The sequence below is a fragment of the Toxotes jaculatrix genome, chromosome 17 (genome assembly GCF_017976425.1).
Source record: "Toxotes jaculatrix isolate fToxJac2 chromosome 17, fToxJac2.pri, whole genome shotgun sequence".
Lineage (NCBI taxonomy): Eukaryota > Metazoa > Chordata > Actinopteri > Toxotidae > Toxotes > Toxotes jaculatrix.
This window is the reverse complement of record NC_054410.1, coordinates 4,273,935-4,294,176: the sequence shown is the minus strand read 5'-3', so window position 1 is coordinate 4,294,176 and position 20,242 is coordinate 4,273,935. Positions and strand designations below refer to the sequence as shown.

The 20,242-nt window shown below is 41.3% G+C and overlaps 3 protein-coding genes across 3 annotated transcripts; 2 read left to right on the top strand and 1 right to left on the bottom strand.

Annotated features, from left to right (window-relative positions):
* The first annotated feature begins 129 nt into the window (after window positions 1-129).
* On the top strand, window positions 130-9,313 carry LOC121197748 (tandem C2 domains nuclear protein). Its single transcript, XM_041061488.1, has 12 exons — window positions 130-258; window positions 813-887; window positions 974-1,177; window positions 2,109-2,279; window positions 2,514-2,593; window positions 3,987-4,056; window positions 4,610-4,710; window positions 5,456-5,572; window positions 5,727-5,918; window positions 7,808-7,922; window positions 8,028-8,227; window positions 8,372-9,313. Exons 1-12 carry the CDS (start codon window positions 255-257, stop codon window positions 8,480-8,482), a joined length of 1,440 nt encoding a protein of 479 aa, XP_040917422.1. The 5' UTR covers window positions 130-254; the 3' UTR covers window positions 8,483-9,313.
* Window positions 9,314-12,153: 2,840 nt separating this feature from the next.
* On the top strand, window positions 12,154-16,171 carry plek2 (pleckstrin 2). Its single transcript, XM_041061489.1, has 9 exons — window positions 12,154-12,259; window positions 12,395-12,559; window positions 13,108-13,292; window positions 13,450-13,541; window positions 13,819-14,006; window positions 14,160-14,261; window positions 14,552-14,635; window positions 14,915-14,993; window positions 15,398-16,171. Exons 1-9 carry the CDS (start codon window positions 12,206-12,208, stop codon window positions 15,523-15,525), a joined length of 1,077 nt encoding a protein of 358 aa, XP_040917423.1. The 5' UTR covers window positions 12,154-12,205; the 3' UTR covers window positions 15,526-16,171.
* Window positions 16,172-16,572: 401 nt separating this feature from the next.
* si:ch211-10a23.2 (uncharacterized protein LOC567812 homolog) lies at window positions 16,573-19,680 on the bottom strand. The gene is made up of 4 exons (XM_041059967.1): window positions 19,580-19,680; window positions 19,160-19,245; window positions 17,964-18,144; window positions 16,573-17,520 (listed from the first exon to the last, which is right to left on the bottom strand). Exons 1-4 carry the CDS (start codon window positions 19,604-19,606, stop codon window positions 17,377-17,379), a joined length of 438 nt encoding a protein of 145 aa, XP_040915901.1. The 5' UTR covers window positions 19,607-19,680; the 3' UTR covers window positions 16,573-17,376.
* Between the last annotated feature and the right edge of the window lie 562 nt (window positions 19,681-20,242).

Genomic DNA, 20,242 nt, shown 5'->3' with positions numbered 1-20,242 from the left:
CACAGTTACTCCGGGAATCAGAGAGTCGGTGGGGAGGGAGGAGGTGGGAGGAAGGTGAGAGAGAGAGAGAGAGAGAGAGAGAGAGAGAGAGAGAGAGAGAGAAGGAGAGAGAGAGAGAGGGAGAGAGAGAGAGAGACCTGTGCCTGAAGTGCACAATAAACCTGAGCTCACTGGCATTTCTCTCCAGTTGGCCTGTGAGAATGAACTGCGCCGCTGCATCTACAAAGTTTCCCCCCTCTCAGTGAAAACGTCTCATGGGTAAGTGTTTGTTTTTTATACTTTTGAACGGTGAAGAAAAAACTGATCATCTGCTCTTTGGTGAATGTACCAACGTTACACCGACTCAAATTCCTTCATACGCCTGCAGCACAGAGCAGAAACACGCGTCGCAGGGTCAAATGTGTTTGTTGAATAGTAAATTGGGTTTATATCAGATTATACGGTGGGCGTTATACCGGTTTTTAGTCTTCTGGAGAACAAGAACAAAGTTTGACTGTTTTATTGATACCAACACATTGTTGGAGCACCATGTGAGAGCACTGTGAGAAAAATTGGGATTAAATCAGTTACCTTGCTTTGGGGATGCTATGCCACACTGGTGATTTGGGGACACCATTGCAAAGTTTGGGATTATAACAAATAATGTTTTATGTGTTAATGCCAGATTTAGCAGAGCACCAATACAAATTTTGGGATTTGTGTTATCACCTCCACCTCCTACCCAGAAAGGCTTGTTCCAGCCTTGGTGGTACCACCGTTTACAGTGTAAACTGTATTTCCCACCTAGTATTTAAACACTGAAATATTTCCAGGTGCAGTCATGGAGTGCCTCAAAAACTGCTGCAGGAACTTTATGGTGAAAAAGGGGAAGGATCAGGAGACCCAAGGTAAACCGATGCCCTGCACAGCTGCATGTCAGACAGCTGCGACAGACTGTTTTCTTTCTGATTGTGCACTGTCCTCTGCTTTCAAGTGATCAAAATGAAGATGCCTCCTAACAAGACAGTGGTCTCAGGACGGGAGTCAGATGACGGGAGGAGGTGGGTCACAGAAGATTATCTTCTGTCCAAGCTGCCCCCAGATGGCAGAGAGGTGCCATTTGTCCTGCCGACCTTCAAGGCCTCCTACATCCAGCCCAGAGGCTCCCGCTACCCCAGTTTACAGTCTGGGCTGCAGAGTATGTACCTGCTGCAATATAACATCCGCTGGCTGTTCCTTCCTTTGTTTGATAATACAGCTTCTCAGTATCTATGAGGTTTTAAATTTAATTTCTGCCAGGTTTTGCACAATGTAACCATCATATGCAAATAAGCTGCGGTGAGCTGTTGTTAATGTTGACTTAAACGTAATGTGAGTCCCAGCATCAAAGTGTCTCTGTCCACACTGAGTACACAACATGCAACTGATCCTTTATTTTCCAGAAATGACTTTGAGCTGTTGGTTTCTGTTCCGCTAAATCAAACAAATCAGGAAAAGGAAACTCAAGAAAACATTTAGACCATTATGTGATGTTTCATCTCTAGATTACCAGAGAAACAAAGAAGAAAAACATAACTGTAACATACTTTTGGATTCGGCTGACTGGCTCAGCTTGAAGCCAGGTAGACAAAATGCTGTGACCTCACCAGAAAAGGTGTACAGTGTTCAGTTGTCTGATTCTTGATGTGAACACAGGCCCTGAGCTGGCCTGAATGATGCTAAATGGAGCTGGTTGTTACATCAGATGAGCCCAAGACTACACTCAAATCCCAGCCAATTCAGACAGAAGCGTACGGGTCTGAACTGGCTTACATTTGGTCCTCCAATGCCAGAATGCACTGGAAAGTTTTCAAACCTAGTTGCAATTGGTTGACGACCTGAGCAAAGAGCCAGCCACCAAAAAGGTTCTTTGTAGCGTTAACCTCAGAGCTGCACTGAAGACTCAAAGTTTCATTAAAATCAGCTCAGTGCTTACTGAGGTGGAACCTTAAATCTGACTGCACAGGAGACCCGTACCAGGACATCCTGTTCCTAAATGAATAGCTATAGTCTTTTAGTTTGCTGACTAGAAAGAATTATTTGGTCAAAATGGAAGCATGCTAACCTATGGCCCTGCTTTCTGTCTGCAGGTTCAGCCCGGAGTACCTATGCAGAGAGGAAGGCAGAGCTTTTAGGTTCTGGTCAATTCACCTACAGCCCAGAGTCCAGCTTCCATCAGAGTCAGATGGCCGAGTACGTCTCCCCTGGCTCGGCTCGCCGCGACACACTGAAGAACAGAAACTCCAGTCCACTAAGCCCAGGTGGGTGTACACAGCAATCACGACTCAACTCCACCTATACTTAGGAATCAGAAGTATTTTAACAGGACAATTACAAAAAAAAGAGACAGAAAAGTGCTGCAAATATGGGCATAAGAAAAAATATGTAACCCTGTAAATAATAACAGATAACTACAGATGGACATGTGCTTACAAAATCATGAATAACTGAACTTAATTGAACCATCTTAATATAATCTGGTGGTTTTCTCCCAGGTTGGGTTCTGAAGCCGGGCGGCCAGCAGCACCTGAGCAGCTCCATGTTTGATCTGTCCAGCCCTCAGAGTCACATGCAGGTGAGACTGTTCTCTATCTAATCTGTATTCACACAGCGTTTCTCACCCTGTGTCAACCAAGACTAAATATAGTTTTATAGTTTCCACTGTCCTCAGCAGGCGTAGTGGAAAATTTCAAACAAACCAAATAAGCTGGGGGTTTGATTTAAGGGGCTAAAGTGAGGAGGTCATTTCACCCTGAAGAGTTGAGACAGAGGCAGGTGGACTGCTTCATGGATGGAGTTTAGGATTTGTAGAGTCAGTATGGAGGCACAAATGTGACATAAAGAAGAAGTTTTGAAAACAGGAAATGTTGAGGAAAATATGAAAACGTTACATGGGAAATTTATGGAATAAATCAGTGAACAAAAATATGCTAAGACCCAAAATTACTGATTTTGAATTTCATTTATTTTTGATTGAAAAGGTATTATGGAAATCACTTTTAAAAATTATGAGAAAGTCACTGGAGATTAATTTCAGCCTAGATGATGGTGTTCCACATCTTTCTCCATTTAAGCAGCTATCCCTGAATGGATCTCTGTTGGCCACACGTGATTCAGCTCCAGCCTTTTTGATTAGCGAGTTACTTGTTGATTGTCTTGGACGAAGTCGTGTTTAATCAGTAAAACACTAAGTAAAACAATGAGTAAGTTGGGGCGTATTTCTTTGTCATATAAAGGATGTGGTGTAGTTCGCCGACAACTCCTTATTACTTAACATGATTAGCTGAGGCCGTGTTACAAGCAATCAATATAACGTCTCGCCCAGAACCTCAGTAAACACCAGAATATCTCACTCAGGGCCCACGCTTTGATAATACGTCAGAGCAGTGGTACAGCAGCACACTCACTGTTTCACATGCACTGAACTAAAATGGATAGACAGTGTTTCTGTTCACCTTTCACGTCTGTTGATGCCCTTCTTATCCGGAGCAACATACAGTGCGTGTACAATTACAGTTCAATTAGCTCAAATGTTTAGCTTGGCAAGATTATGAGCAAACAGCAGTAAGTAATGAAAGCACGAAAGGCACAGCTCCCTGGCAATAGATTCAAAAGTAAACAAATAAACTGGGGTTTCCAGAATGAAGACGTGAAATAGAAAGAGCAGGTAAAGCGAGGAGAGAAAGAGAAGAGCATGTCATGTGAGTTTTATTAGTCTGAAATTTCTCAATAAGAATTTGACGGATTGCCATGAAATTATGTACAGACATTCATGGTCTGAAGAGGACAAACCCCAATGACTTTGGTGATAGCCCCCAGTTTTTGCTCCAGTGCCACCAGCAGCATATTTTCTTTGTCCAACACTTTGGTTTACACCTGCATGTTAACATGCTAAACTAAGATGGTGGAACATTAAACCCACTTAACATTATTCTGTGCTGACTCTCTCTGTTTGGTTTCATCTGCAGCGTTTTGACTCCGTCTCCAGTGTCCTCAGCAGCACGTCCTCAATGATGGGCTCCATTGAAAGCAGCCTGGGTAAAATATGGATTTATCTCCACTTTATCTGTACAACACTTTCCTTTACAAACTTTGTCTTCACCAGCCTCTTCTTGGTGAGGAAAAAAGAAAAAAAAGAACCCCCCCCCCCCACACACACACAGACACACACAGAGTTACACCACTACATGACTAAGTCCGATTAAGATAACTCCTCATTGTGCAAACATGAAAGGGCAGACACACTAATCACTTCCAAATGTTTTTCACTATGCTCCACCATTCAGAATCAGAGATAAGCCTTCTTACGTAAAGATTGTATTATTCAATAAAGAGAATCAGCATGAAGATAAAGTGGTTTTTCTTATGGTTGCAGTTCATGTTGCATGTTACTTCATTTGGGGGAGCAGCAGAAAAATAAGATCCTAGATAATACATTAAATTTCCTGCAAAAACCTTTCAGATTTCCCTCTTTAAACACTCAGTAACATTATGTTGCACCCACTGTATGAGCTCATATTTACATAATAACACTGTATAAGGTAATTTATTGATGTTCTGCTGTTGCTGTCTGGATTCCCAAACATTACAGACTCTGTCACCCTGTCTGGGGATGAACGTGAACTGGGGAAGGTATGCGTCCGACTCAGCTACCAGGAGGCTTTGGAGCAGGTGTGGATCACTTTGGTCCAGGTAAGGTTACGCACCGAGGCGAGTAAGGCAACACAAAGGAACAAAAACCACCATTGTGCTCTTCTGTAGCATTTCTCAATGGACCCTCTGTTTGTGCAGAATACAGGTCTCTGTTAGCTCCTCTCATTGCTCTATTAACTTTGGCTCAGACAGTCAGGAGGAAAAGGTTGATTTTTAAGGAACAGAACTGTCCTGGCCGATGTTAAAACATAGCACTCAAGTGCAGCTGAGACAATGTGCATTCACTCAAAAAGCAACACCTACAGAGTGTAAGCATTATACACCGTGTCTTTGTTTACAGTTTTAAGGTTTTAATGAGACATGCTCTAATTCCTCATGGAACAGGGGAAAATGAAAAGAGGGTTTTGTTTTTGGTTATGGTTCATTTTTGTCCCATCAGTGTGACACGTGGACGAAGAAGCAGGGCATTGGGGTTGCACAAATGCCCTTGTTGTGTGACATTATGTCAAAAACTGAATGTTTCTTAGAGCATAAATGGAGCACATTCTTCTCAAATAAATGTTAAATAAAGGTTACTTCAAATATTAAAGCAACCTTTTGTTTCTAACAATATTCCATGCACAAATGATTGATATATCATTGTTTTGGATCCCTTTTGTTGTGTTTATGTCCCTTTTTATAAGTAGAGCAGTTTGTACCATACCTGTTTACCTAAGAGTACTTTACCCTAAAAATAGATTTGACCTGCCTCAACTAACACTTCATTTTTCCTCTTTCTTGCCAGTGTTCAGACCTCAACCTTCCTGTGGATGGAGTGGAACAACAAAAGATTGGATTCAAAGGGATCATCACCATGCCCAAACCCATACAGTTCAAGAGCTCCGTTAAGGAGTACTGTCAGGTAATGCTGTTCTCTGATACACATTTGTTTTCTTAAAATAATATGAAATGTACTTTTTCTGGGGGAGATTAACAGGGTTATCATTCCTCAATGAACTGTGATAGAAACAGTCTCATTAGTCAGTCTAATACTTTCTGTTCCTTCTGCTCTTTAGGATCTGTCCTTCATGGAGACCTTTGTGTTTGCGCTCCGGCTCCAGCAGTTGCGCTGCAGTGCTTTAGTGCTGCGGCTGCAGACACACAACCCCAAGAAACGTACCGTGGCGGAGTGTGTCCTCTCCCTACGACAGCTCGGTCCACAGGAGACAGAACACTGGCTCGACCTCAATGCTCCGTCCAAATCCTCTGTGAGTGTTCACTTCACATGTTATGAGTCAGACCTGTGGCACTGTCGTCTGTTTTTGGTGTTCAGTCTGGTGTCCGGTTTTTGTTTTCATTAGCTTGTTTTTCTGCCACTGACGTTTCAAATAGTAACACAGTTTGAGAACATTCACAACATTACCAGGAATTAAAGAGCTGTTATCTCAAACCAGAAGCAATTTGTAAAGGGGATTTTTTCGGCTTTATATTAGTATAATTATTGATGTAATTGCAATTGATGTCTTTTTTATTGGAGAAGTTATTATGTTTTGTTTTGCCTCAACTAATCAGTAATGAATGAGCAGCACAGACATTCCAGCTGTGGTTATTAGAAGCAGCTAACTTAATGTTTTTCACGATTGAATTCATGTACAGATTTAAGAGTTGTTAGTCTACATCAATCTCTTGATCATGGACGTTGATCTTAACTTCAAAATGCAAAGTAAAGTCAGAACTTTTAGTTGCATTATGACAACATGACAGCTGAAAGGAAGAAAATGAATGCAGAGGAAGAAATGATGAATGATATTTGCTGACTCATGCAGTCTGAGTCAACTGGTCTAAAATAATCAGTGCTCCGTTTGGTGTCCAACACTCACAATGGCTGTTTGCGAATGGAATTAACATATTCTCGGTTGTAGCAGCTGATATTGTCTTACCCGCTGTCCAGCTGTTGTGGCCAAGAGGAAAAACTCTCTGTGTGGGAATATTCCAGACTTTTACTACTTATTCTCCACCATTTCCTCTGTTGGCTGCTGTCTTTTATCACCCCTTTGTATGTGCACAGTAAATAAGTACAAAGCACTGTGTGTGCCTCATAAAGCTGTCCCCATGATGTATTGTAGCCCACTGGCATGTACCGTACTCTTGGCCCTAACAGGGTAATACTGATGCTGAGGCAGACTTTATGTTGTTGCATAATCACAGGAAAAAGAGAAAGGAGATTCATTATTAAGGGAAATTGGGAAATAGGATTTTTATTTGGAGAAAAGAAACCAGAGTGCAGATTCTGGAAATGTAAGACCTGGAAAGTAGGTCAAACCTCAGACCATTTCAACAGCAGAGAGTGGTTCTGTTGATAAATGGATGCATGTCTGGCCGGTGACAGTAAAATGTGAACTGTTTCTGCACTTAGGGGATCAGACAGTGCATCATCATTAGGTTCTCGGAGGTGCAGTTTGATTTGGTCTGTGATTTCACCCATCTGGTGGACAAAAAAGACCCAAATTGTCCATCAGTAGAGGCTCTTAAGGGCCAAGACAGCTGAACCTGTGGAAGTCTATAACAAGAAAAATGTCAGCAGCGTTTGTGAAAAGAATTAGTGCAGCAGGTGGTCTAAGATGAATCATACAACAGCAGTGCTTGGAGCTCTGTGAGGCTGTATGTTGGTGTGGCGCTTAAAGTGCTAGCATACTGATGTTTAGCAGTTATAATGTTTCCAGGTGTATGCAGAATTCTCCACATTGGAGGCACACGTTTCTCCACTTTGTTCTGGTTTTGGCTTTTAAATAAAGGTCAGTCTCCCACAGCGTAGCCACATTTGACACCGTACCACCATCCTGACAATTTACACTGATTGTCCCGAAGGAGGAGCTGTGATTAAAGGTCAGACCTCTGAAAGCCTGTAGTTGCTACAGCGCCCGTCCAGTTTTGATCAAATCTGACGATGGATGGTGCATCTTCGACAACAAAATTTGTACTTGATGGTAGTAACTTCTTTGGTGCTCAGTGACTCAGAAGTCTGTCTGTTGCAGAAAAAAAGAACCATGCAGAGAATGCAGTCTGCTTTCTGTATGCCAACAGGGAAATGCTATCATAATATGATATTTTCATGTATCATAATATATAAAAATATCATAACACTACTTTCTTTCAGGTGTGCCACTCTGAGCTGCATCTCACCACCTGCTTTCAGCCGGTCAACGAGCGCATCCAGTTCCAGGTCCTTGCCGCCCAAAACCTCCCAGTATCCTCTTCACCACTCTCCCAAGGTAGGTGTCACTGGAAATGATCTTGAAAGTCTTAATAATGATTTAACAGTGCAGCTCGTGTTTGTAGCTACGGTTGTTGACTTCTTCTCGTCCGTCCCTCTGAAGCGTTTTTTGTCAAGGCGGAGATGCACCAGCTGGGGCGCATGGTGATGAAGAAGAAGACTCGGGTGATGAAGGCCTCAGGGGGTCAGTGTCAGTGGGCGGAGACTTTTCACCTCCAGCTGGCTTCTTTAGACCACGCCTGCTCGCTGTCCGTCAAACTCTACAGTCGCAGCTCGGTCAGGAGGAAACAGTGTCTCGGACAGGTGAGTTCACCTGACACCACATTTCACAAGAAGAAAGACATGTACACAAACATGTTGTGACATCTGCTTTAGAAAAGATTTGACGGTTTTGAGGTTGATTGACACAAACCGTGGAAATAATCACCATCTCCATGTTTACCTCAGGTTCAGCTGGGATTCGACAGCCCAGTGCCTGAGGCTGTGGACCAATGGAAGGACACGATGGCTCACCCAGAGAAAGTGGTGGCAGCGTGGCACCGACTGAGCGCCTCCTAAACCTTCTCCCAGTTTCCTCTTCACGCACTGCGGAAGTAATGCTTTCGTGCTGCAGGTCCAGCTGTGCCTGCTTGCTTTTCCAGTCGGTCGGCCACAGTCGTGTATGCTCATACACAGCTGACGCTGATGGAGCAGACTGTAAACCACTGAACGTGCTCTGAATGTCCTGGGAGAGCAGATTTCCACAGAGCTGCTTCAGGTGGTCAGTCATCGTTTGTACATATGGGGTTTTGAACAAAGTGTGGGTGCTGGAAAAGCTTTTCATGTGGTTTTTGTGCAAAAATTGAGGATTTTTCTTAAACAACAATAGAGCTTTTGCTTTACTAACAGTAATTGAGCCGCATAGCATTTAGCTGTATATAATGCTCTATTTTTTAAGTCACATGCCGCGTGTATAGAAATGCTTTTTAGCGAAAAACCTTGTCACTTTCTTTCAGCTGGATAGAAAGTTTACAAGCAGAGAAAGTGACTATAAAGCCAGATGTACTGTATTAAAAAGTTCATGTTGTCAGTCTGTAAATAAAACTCATCTTAAGGGATTACGCTGTCAGTTCTATAATTTTCTTATGTCAACAAACCCATAAAAGACTAAAACCAACACTATGCTAGTCGATACTTTTGGCCCTGGCTCTCAGCCTCACCTCAGAAACAGGTTAGAAACAGGTCATGAATTTATAGTTTAATTTTTAATAGGTAACGAAAACAGCCGAGGATTGTTGTCTTTAGCCAAATATGATTTAAACAGGAGTAAACTGGAGACTATTTTCAGATTAAAACACATTGGGTCTGCAGGATGGTGTTTGACTCAAAAAAAAAAAAAAAAAACTACACTGCTCTTTGTAATAAAGGAACATGTCACTGTTTTAATAGTTTTGGTCAATAATGAATGGAAGTCTATGGAAACCAGGAGCTGTATCAGGTTTTTTTTTTACAGACTTGTTAGGATCAATTCACTGTTGGTTTTGGTCTTTTCATGGTATTTGCTGACAATAGGAAAAATATAGAAAATCACCAGACTTTTCCTTTAATTCCATAAAAGGTGAGCTAGAAGGTTTTCTCTTACAATAATTTAACTTTATAGGATGTCATGTTACTGTACAATACTGCCGCAGATGTATCAAACCTTAGCTGTACGCTTTTTGATAAAAAGCACTTTAATTTTTTATTTATTTAATGTTTAATGTTAAAAGTTTAGTGATTAAAAGTAGGAGTGGTTTGGAATGTCAAGTTAGTTTGTGTGTTTATTAAAAGAGTCTGTAGGTGCCCTTTGGTTTTCAGTAGAATCCAATAAACAAGAGGATCTCTGATATTGCAAGAAGTTAAATTTGAACATAAATCATCTTTTTTAAGTGCCTTTGTGGCAAACTGCCACATGGAAGGAAAACAGGCCACAGTCTTCTTCAGCATGTACACAACGCACAGTCTGCAGCACTTGTAAAATAGGTCAACAACCATAAAGCACTGTGCCACCATGTCACTTTTTATTGAAGAGGCCACAGACTGAGAAATCTCAAGGCAAACAGCCAGAGAATCTGCTACTGACCCCTGAACATTGTGTTTTTCCATTTCACCTTTTATTTTAAAGGCAGTTTAATGGAACTACTGTATGTGAGCAATAGGAAATGACATTTACTGATTTTAGAAAAATCAAAACATTTTCTTTTAGGTAATTTTAGTTGAGGAGCTTTATTTTGATTTCATATGTCCATATTGCAGTGTCTTCATTTAAAAAAAAAGCTTACTAGTCATTATCAAAGGAAGTGAGTTGAATCTTTACTTTCAAAAATTGTATGTTTGAGGGTTTTTAACCTTCTTTGATTCTCAAATAATATAAAATATTTGACAAACAAATTTGTACTATTTGGGAATAAAACCCTCGGGTTTATCATGCCAGAGGGATTCCCGTCTCCATTTCCAGTCTCATAAAGGATGAGATTGACTGGCAACATGTCCTGTGTAACCAGCTGTGGACGTGGCCACGCAAATACACACCCAGTGAACAATAAGTCTGTGGACCAAGAAAACAGAGTCCGGCGAGTGTTTGTGTTTTAAGTGTGTGTGACCAGGACAACCGGGCGCTCCACGTGAGCTGACCTGCGTCAGAGCCCTTCATATCCTGGCGTGCCAAAACACCATCGTCTTTTTTTTTTTACGTAATTAATGTTTGATTTATGGTTAATGTTACACAGAGGGCATTCCAGACACACCTAAACCTGTAACTTGCTCAGAGGAGTTTGTTTGACTTTAGCTCGAGAAAGGTGCTTGAGTCTCAGAAGCAGGATTTGAGGTTATTGTTTCCTTTATGTGGTTAACAGATTCTTTTCCTGACACTCGTTTGGCTGTTTGCCACAGTGACGCTGCAACACATTCCTGTCGTCTCATGATCAAATGCTCGTATGTGCAGGTTCCTTCACTCTAAAGCTTGCAGGAGTCTGCAGCAGGGAGGAGAGCTGTGGGATTCATGCCTCTCTCATCATGTGAAAGCCCTTCTTCTGGTCTTCATCCAAAATAAAAGGGTTGTATGACATTACATTAGATGATATACGACCCCCTGAGCTTATTAAAACTCGCTGGCTGAAAGTCCTTGAGGAAAAATCAAATCAAGACGTGCCATCAGTCATCATCTCTCAAGTCCTGCAAGTAAAATTTAAAAAATCTGATAATAATATATCAGCTCATACTTACCCCTCTCTCCATTAATATTATATTGCAGTTTCTACTTACTTATTGACTGACAATTACAGATGCATATATAATGAGTTAATATTGATAATATAGTGGATGGACCAGTTCATCAGTCTGGCTCTAGAAGAATGCAAAGGTAATTCTCTTTTCAGACCCAGAGAAGAGATCACTGGGTCACAGCAGTGGTTAAAACTTCAAAACTACACGACAGCAACAGGATTTTTTTTTTTAAACATCTTTTTACTTGTCAGAGTGGGAAAAGCGCAGGTGTTACACCATGAATTTCATCAGGAACCTAAAAGTGAAGCAGCTAAAATGGAATTCGGCCTTCATTTTCAGTAATCATGCCAACAGTAAACACTGCCCCTTCTTCCTTCTTCTGTTCTTTCTTTTGTGAGAACCAGGAACCAGGAAAAGGAGACGGAGCAGAGAAAAATGCTCCTCTGGGCCACGTGTGGTTGCAGAAGCAGGAGTCAGTGACAATAATCTTTCATGCACAGCAAGCCCCAGTATTCTCATTAAGCAGGTATATATGCATTTAGCAAGAATTAACATTTGAAGGAGACTTGAACCCAGTTGTCTTCCTGTTGGGTACAGCTGCTGTTACAGAGGAGGGGGGCTGTGGTTGATCACCAGCTGCTGGTTTTTCATCAAAATGGGATAAAAAAGAATCTCTCATCCGGCTGAAAGTTGCTCCCTGCAGCTTCGTCTCCATGATGTGAATTCTTCACATAGTGAAAAAGTTAGAGAATTGAGTTGTGTAGTGTAGCGACAACTTTCAGGGAAACATGAGTCTTTACCAAAACATCCTCACCCATGCTGAGTCTCTGAAGGAGTCAGTGCGCCCTCGTGTGATGATGGGCAGAAGTTGCAGGATTGGAGAGCCCACTTAGTGTTGAGCAAGATGTGTGTGTGTGTGTGGGTGTGGGTGGGTGTGAACAGGGTGACACATTTAGTGAGGCATAAAAACTCCCCTTTACATTCAAGACCTGAGCAGGCAGGAACAGGCGCAGTTCACACTGAGACACACTGGACAGCATGGATACAAGCAAGAAAAACACGGTTCTAAGAGAAGGATTCCTGGTGAAGAGGGTAAGATTTTTTTTCTGAAATACATACCCAACAAAATAGCTCTGTAAGGGCAGGATCTTTGAAGGAGAAAAGAGTAAATACATTTTCAGACAAAATAAAGTTTTTTTTTTAATTTTCTAACTCATCTGATTACAGGGTCATGTTGTACACAACTGGAAGGCGCGCTGGTTTGTGTTGATGCCAGACAAGCTGCTGTATTACAAATACGAAGGAGGTAAACGGGACTCGAGTCAGCGAGGGAAAATCCTGCTGAAGGACTGTGTGCTAACTTGCCCTTTTCTGGAGTATGAAAATCGACCGGTGAGTTCTATCAGACGCAGTTCTACAAACAAACTCATTTTTAAAAAGGCACCAAAAATTTTAAAAGATTTCAGAAGGAGGCAAAATGATCTGATGAACTTTCATGTTGAAGGAGAGAATTAACAAAAGATTTTATAAAATACGTCCCCATCAAATACCCAGTTAATTAAAAACCTTCATGATGGGTTTGAATCTGATTCTTTGATTATGTAAAACAATTGAACCAGCATATAACATACTTGAAATTGTTGCATCTATATGTTATGGAAAACCCTGTCTGTGGTCTATAACACAGATGTAGACCATGTTCCACTCAGTGTTTTCCTTTGTTTATGTTTTAGTTGGTAGAAACCACACTGAAGGAGGGGCCTCACCTTCTGAGGCTCTCTGATCCTTTCACATCTTCTGTGATAACACAATACATTGCCTCAGGTTACCGTTTTGCTGGGATGTGATTTCCATCATCCGCCAACTTTGGAGTTTCATGCTCTGTAGATTTTTTCATGTTCTCTGGCACAAATAAACTGAACTAATCTATTTTTCCGTAGTTGGTGTTGAAGCTCCAGACCGCACATGGGGTGGGTCATTTTCTGGAGGCTTGTTCCCGAGAGGAGCGAGATGAGTGGGCAGCTGACATCACGGCCGCAGCTGACAAGCTGAGGTCAGCTGATGGCGGGAAGACGCCAAACCAGCAAGAACCTGCTGGATCCCAGTTGCACAACATTGATCTCAGGTGAACTTTGTAAACAAAACACTCTCCCACAGACTTCACAGCACTGTCTACAAGTTAAACCTTGTGGTCTTTTCACTGCCTCACCCTGTTTGTTTAAGACTACATTTACATCTCTGTCTAATTGTCTTAAGTCCTGTTTTTTTCCTTGTGCTTAAAGCAAAGTGTTGGACTCCATGTATGATGTGCACAGTGGAATCAAGATGAGCAACCACGTGGAGCAGGGCAGCACTTACTACAACTGTTTCTCGGGTGAGCCTTAAACCAATCAGCCTATAATCTGTAGAATAGTATTCTCATGTGGATTACAGTCAGTTTGGTTAATATACGGCCAAAATGATTATCATTTAAAAAGTGTTTTGAATGATGCAGCTGCCTAACTAAGAGTTGTGTTAATGTATGAATCTTTTTTCAAATTAAATGTCCACAACCATGCACATTTACATCTTTTCCATGTCATGCATAATATGCACATATAATAATACAGTATGTATATACATACAGCTATAACTGTGTGATGTCCCTGCAGGTTCAGCCGTGGTGGACTGGCTGGTGTTCATGCAGCTGGCTCTGAACCGTGTGGAGGCCGTGACACTGGCCTTAGCCCTGCTGGAGGAGGGTTTCCTGCGGACTGTCGGCCTGAGGAGCGTGGAGGCCCTCCGCACCGCCGGCCTCAGTGAGCAGTTCATGGATGACTCCACTGCTCTGTACAGCTTTGTGAGTACCGTTGAGTCTGAGTGTACTGAACCCACACACCTTAGTGCTGGTTAATGCCACACTAAGAATATCTACATACATTATAGATATTGATATGATAGTAGTTCTGTTTGGTTTACAACATGCATGTAGGTAATATCTGTTTAACCACAGGCTGACACTTTAAAGAAGAAAGGCAGTGTAAAGGCAGAGACGTCGCTGTCTGCAGTGGAGCTGAGTGGACAAGTGATTAAGAGAGGATTTCTGCTGAAACAGGTGAACACACTGTATTAACCCTGTGCTAAGATGAAGAAAATACTGCAGATCTGATCAATTAATAAGATTTACAGCTCGATAATAGAAAGGATAAACACCAGCCAATGAGGTTTTTCACAATCTGGAAAACATTAATGTTTAACTCTTGATAAAACTGTTAATTACATTTTAAAATAATTTCTATTAGAAAGTTGGACCTTGACTTTGAAATGTTGTGAAGTGTTACGACTTGTTGACGTCATGTTCGAATGAATTAGTCAAACTAACACTTGGATAATCTTTAAACGCAGGGACACAGAAGGAAGAACTGGAAGGTTCGACTCTTTGTGCTGCGTTCAGAACCTGCTTTCCTGCACTACTATGATCCCACTAAGGTGAGTGTACAGGCCATGCTGTGAAGGACCAGCACCAGGGAAGAAAGTTAATTCATTAACTGCTTGAACCTAAAAGAAATCTTAAGTGTATTTTATTTGTGGAAAACAGGATGAAAACACAGTCGGTCTTAAGAAAAACAAAGCAGTTGTTGTTGTTTTTTTCAAACTCATACCTCAGGCCGGCTTTGTCATCACTCATAATACTCATAATTACTCAGTAATTCTCCTCCACAGTCCTGAGTCAGTCTGATCCACTTCCTGTCTTATGTCACTTATCAGGATGACCTCAGTCCTGCTGGCGGCTTCTCACTGCGAGGCTGTCTGGTATCTTCTCTGGATGACAACGGAGTTCCCTCAGGTGAGTCACCCTCTCAAACCCCAGTCGCCTCCGAAACTTCTGCATTTCCCAGTTCTATCTTGCAACTAGAATGGGAGACTCAGAAAAGTGGATTTGTTTTTTTTGTTTGTTTTGTTTTTTGACTGAGGTTGTATCAGGGAGAGAGTTTCACTTCTTCCTTAGACATAATGAGCTGAATGACATCCAAACTCAGTCCAACACTCATTTAAGTCCTGTTATAGGAAATTGTTTGGCAATTAAATACAAAAAAAGTCCTACAGACAGGGTAGGGAAATCAGTGAATGTTATGACCAATGGTTTTCACCTACTTTTCTATCCTGTTATTCAAGCTTTATAAATAGTTAACTTAATCCAGCTATACTTTACTGACCATGTCCCCATCCTAATTTTATCCCTCTGCACAGGTGTGAAAGGCAACATTCAAGGAAACCTGTTTAAAATCATTACTCAGTCAGACACACGTTACTTCATCCAGGCACCGTCCCACCAGGAGAAGATGGACTGGATAGACGCGATCAGAGAGCAGACATAGAGCCACAGATTCAAGTTAAAACTTTTGAACATTTCAACGAGACTAAATTTATACATTCCATGAATGTACTGTAGCAACAAACTGGGATTGAAAAAATGAAAGTATTAGTGTAATCTTCTAAAAAGAAAATTAGAAATGGAAAACAAAAACTTTTCAGCCTGATTATTTCTGTATTTTAAAGCTTGTACAAGGAGGATTTAAAGGCTTTTGAAAGCCCATTAACTGTAGCATTTTTCTTGTGTTCTGTTTGTTTTTTCACGTGTTTTACAATATTTTTTCAATATGAAACATAACCGTTTTTTACTCTATTCTGCAAGCCGAAGGTATGTGACATTATCCAGTATTTCAAACACAAAAAAATTAAAACAGATTTGTGTAGCAGAGCTTTGTTTCTTTTTGTTTCCTACCCTATAAATCATCTCATTCCCCCAGATTTATCTCATGACCCTGTGGGGGGAGCCCAGCCCTTAAGATGGGAACCACCAGACTAAACTACCAGACTGTGTAGGATTGTGCATGCGAGTGGCAGTTTCAATCCTTTTTTGTGGCGTTTCAGTCAGCTCCATCAGACCTACCTGCTGTCGTAGCTTGGAAACTCTCTGTTGCATAATGCAAGCGTTAATTTTACAGTATGGTATTAAAAAGGTCTTAGATATTACTAGGTGAACCCTGCAGAAGCCCTGGGTGGAGTATTTTTGTGTGGTTTTATGTGGTACTTTTACCTCAGTAAAGGATCTGATAGCAAGAGGAAGAACAAGTAGAGACAAGAAAAGCCTCAGGAGGTATTTTTCACAGTCATCGAGTTTTAGTGCAGGCAGGCTGCTGGAGGCGCTCCCTGCAATCACAGACAGGCACTCCCACTCAGCAAGCTGAGTCGAGCCTTTATCTGAATGACTCAGGCTGAGCTGGTGTTTAGAGTTTAGAGCCCTATTCCAGTGAAATAATGAGTGGGCCCAATACTTGACATGAAATATGACGGTGCCCCGTGGGCTTTGGAGTAAATCCAAGTAGAAGCTGCATGACCACAAAGTGAAAAACAACAAAAAATAACAACAAAAGTTTTTTTTTTAATTTCAGTGAATTAAAGTTGATATGTAACATTCACATAAAAAGTGCTAGTGGTAAATGAAAAGTACAGAAACCAGTGGGCGTTAGTAGCTTTTCAAAGCATAAGTTGATAATGGTACAACAACAGAAAGTGCGATATAACCTAATCCTTCAAGCTGTGTGTGTAATCTGGAGGCAAACTCAGAGGAATGACACATACTGTGTGTATTACTCACATGCACTAATGAAGGCGACTTAATTGTTTTTTTTAGTTTTTTTTACATTATTACACCTGTTACAGTACTTAGTCTGCCACAGAATGACAACTGATTTCAGAAACATTCATCTTCATGCAGGCGCTCGTAAACATAAGTGCTTTCAAAGGTTAACTTCAGAGAAATCAAACATCTGAAATCTCGTTTCACTGCACAGACTGATGCCGCACTCCTTTTTATAGTGACGCATCACGTTTGTACAAATGCTCACTGAGGGAAAATACTGTAGCTTAGACCACATTGTTTAAAAGTTAATTCACTTCTGTTCAAATCACATTCCTCAGTTGATTTAAGACATTGATGACTATTACATTCAGTCAATATCTTCAAGTCTCCAAACAGGTAATCTAGTGAAGGCACTTTGTCTTAACACGTGATTACGAGGCAGGTATAACTTTGGAAGTGGAAACACAACATCTCCATCATGGGTCAATTCATTCACTCAAGAAGTAGCTCTATTCTAATCTTATGTATTGTACACTGTCTCCGGACATCCTCATGTTATTTAGCTGCGGGTGAGATGCTGGTGTTAGGCCACCTTGGTGAGCTGTAGATCTCCAAAGACTCGTAAGGCGGTGAGGGAGGCGAGCTGGGGGAGCCGGTGGGTGAAGCCGCACAGAGGCTGCCCGTCCACCAAGATGCGAAACTGCTGGTGTTCACAAACAATCTCCATCTGAGAGTCAGAGGGAATATAGAAGAGGGGAAGGTTGTTTTTTTTTTATATTTAAATTCAAGTCCTATTCATACTGAAAGTCATAGGTTTGTTGTAGTTCTCTTTGGACTGTGGCGATTGCCAAAACATATTTACATAGGTATCCTGTGAAGTTTTAGGCTACTATTAGTTCTGTGGTTTTGTTTTCATGTCAGTCATACTCGTAAATATGCAGCAATGCAATACGCATTCCTGCTGAAGGGCAGGAAGTACATACAGATCAGTGAGATCATGCACAGAAACACTGACAAACCATAGCTTGTTACCGAGGCAACCAAACATGTAAAGTTGCTGACAGTGCAGCATTAAAGTCTGACTGTATAACAGGGTGATTCACAGTGAATGTAACTGTAAAAATAAGGCAACAGTAAAGTCTAAGTGTAAAAAATGTGTTATTAAAGTACCTTGAAGGGTTCTCCGGGTGCAAAAGGAAAGAAGGAGAGGGTATTTTCAGATTTACCCCACTTTCCAGCCAGGCGGGCGTTGCGTTGGACAGCCTTATCCATGAAGCTCACCTTTAGCTGAAGACCCACGTCGCCCTCAGTGTCCTCCTCCTGAGGCTTACTGGACAGAGTCACCTCAATGCTGTGAAAACCCACAGAGATCAGGGACAGACAAAGTGGAGCAGAATACAAAATGTAAAGAAAAGACTGACATTTAGCTTTTCTTTATTTCCTTCGTTATGTCTTTCTGGGATAAACTGGGTTGTTGACCTTCCTAGATTATTTGGAGAGCAGTGACATCTTCTGGTCTTTATGACAACTGTAACGTCTCAATGAGACATTTGATAAAGGCTGAATATCAAGCCATCTTGATCAGTGTTAGTGAGTTTTAACAAAGTATTGTGACCATCAAGACAGAAAAAAACATTTTCAGTGGTGGAAAATAAATACGTACATTTACTCCTTACTCACCATACTTTTACTTTACTTTTACTCCACTACATTTATATAGCATCTGTGATTATGCATCACCTTGCAGATCAAGATTTTTCAAACAAAATATATTTTAAGAATCTTGTTGAGTCACTGCTGAGAAATAAAGTGAAGATAAAAAGATCTAAAATAAACTGTCCTGTTACATTCAGTATCTAGGAAAATGGCCCTTTGAGAGCGTTTGTCCTTAAGCACTGTCCTGATGTTTCTGCAGCCAAAAATAAGTTTCTTTAAAAAAAACTTCTCCATCACAGTTTATTTTTATACATTTTTTTCCTTTGTAGCTTCATTGTGATGTTTTACTGGACATAATGACTGAATGAATAAATAGCCCGATGATATTATCAACCAGAAAATTTCCATGGTGACTTTTTAGATTTCATGGGATTTGGGACTCTCCCACGCACATTCACATACTAACCTATAATTAGGAAACGCACTGGTATTACTAAGATATTTTCCCAAAGCAGGGACTAGCTGGGTGGTTGGCACATGTACTCAAACACAGACAGCAGCTGTGTATCTGCTTTAAAATTCTGTTTTATAGTAAGCCAGGCCGTCTTTATCGCTAACTTTAATTGGCTGCCACGTCGGGTGCGCAACAGTACGTTAATAATGTATAAATCGCCTTTTATTGCAGAATGGAAACAAGTGTGTGCGCTTACCTCTTGGGTTTCTTGTTAACAATTCCCATAACAACCAGTTTCATTGAAGGCCGCAGCCCACCCTTTATCTCTCCGATATACTCCCCCTGCGAAACAATAGAGATGTACATACGCACAGATCAGCGGTCACCCAGGACGAGGCCTACCGCTAAACAGAACAAGCCAGATTATTATCAGTTGATGTGACTGCTTGTCTCTTATCATGCACTGCGCGGTGTGCTGCAACCTATGGCACCGATGGGAACAATAGCTTTATTGATTCGGATCTTTAAACAATCAGTGACTCAGCTGCACAAACTAAGCATCTGGATTTTTGTTTTTTCGCCATGCTGAACGAGTAAATACTTTGATTCAAATCATAATTTTGCAAAAATGTCTCAATGCATGCAGCGTTAAACAAACAAAAAGACAGATACATACATTTTCTTTCTTGTCCTTTTCTTCCATTCCACTCGGGGCGTGATGCACTGTGGAGGTTTCGAGCTGTGATGCCAACTGAGGACTGATAGACTCTGCCTCCAGCTGGCAAACCCCGCCTGTACTACGTTGTCATAGAGACAGCCTCCCAATTTGGCAGTGATGATGGGGGGAGACCAGCGGGGGTGGGGGTGGTGGGGATCTTTTACAGCCTGAATAGACACATGTCAGTTCACTCTTAATTAATTTGGATAATGGTTCATTTTTGGGTCTAATATGTAAGCGTGTTCAGCTGTTGCATCCCTTCACTGTCATCTCAACCCACCTATGTGTCTTCTGCACACATCAATCTGCAGCCTACAAATGCTTCTCTTTTGTTGGATTTCAGTGAGTGCAGTAAGTCTGCATCTCATTTGGCATTTTACATTGTGTGCCCCTGTGGTGGCCCTGAGAGCTCAACACCCTGCACTAATTAATTAACACTTGCAAAAAGACAAAACACGAAAAAACATCTTCGCTACTGTGACTGCAAATGTGCAGCATTTAGGAAAAATGACACGAACTGAGAAAACACAACCAAATAGAGAAAACCTGCAGGGCTGAGAGCAGATATCTGGAAATATGACACATGGGATCAGAATGTTTAAAGAAACAAAACATACATTT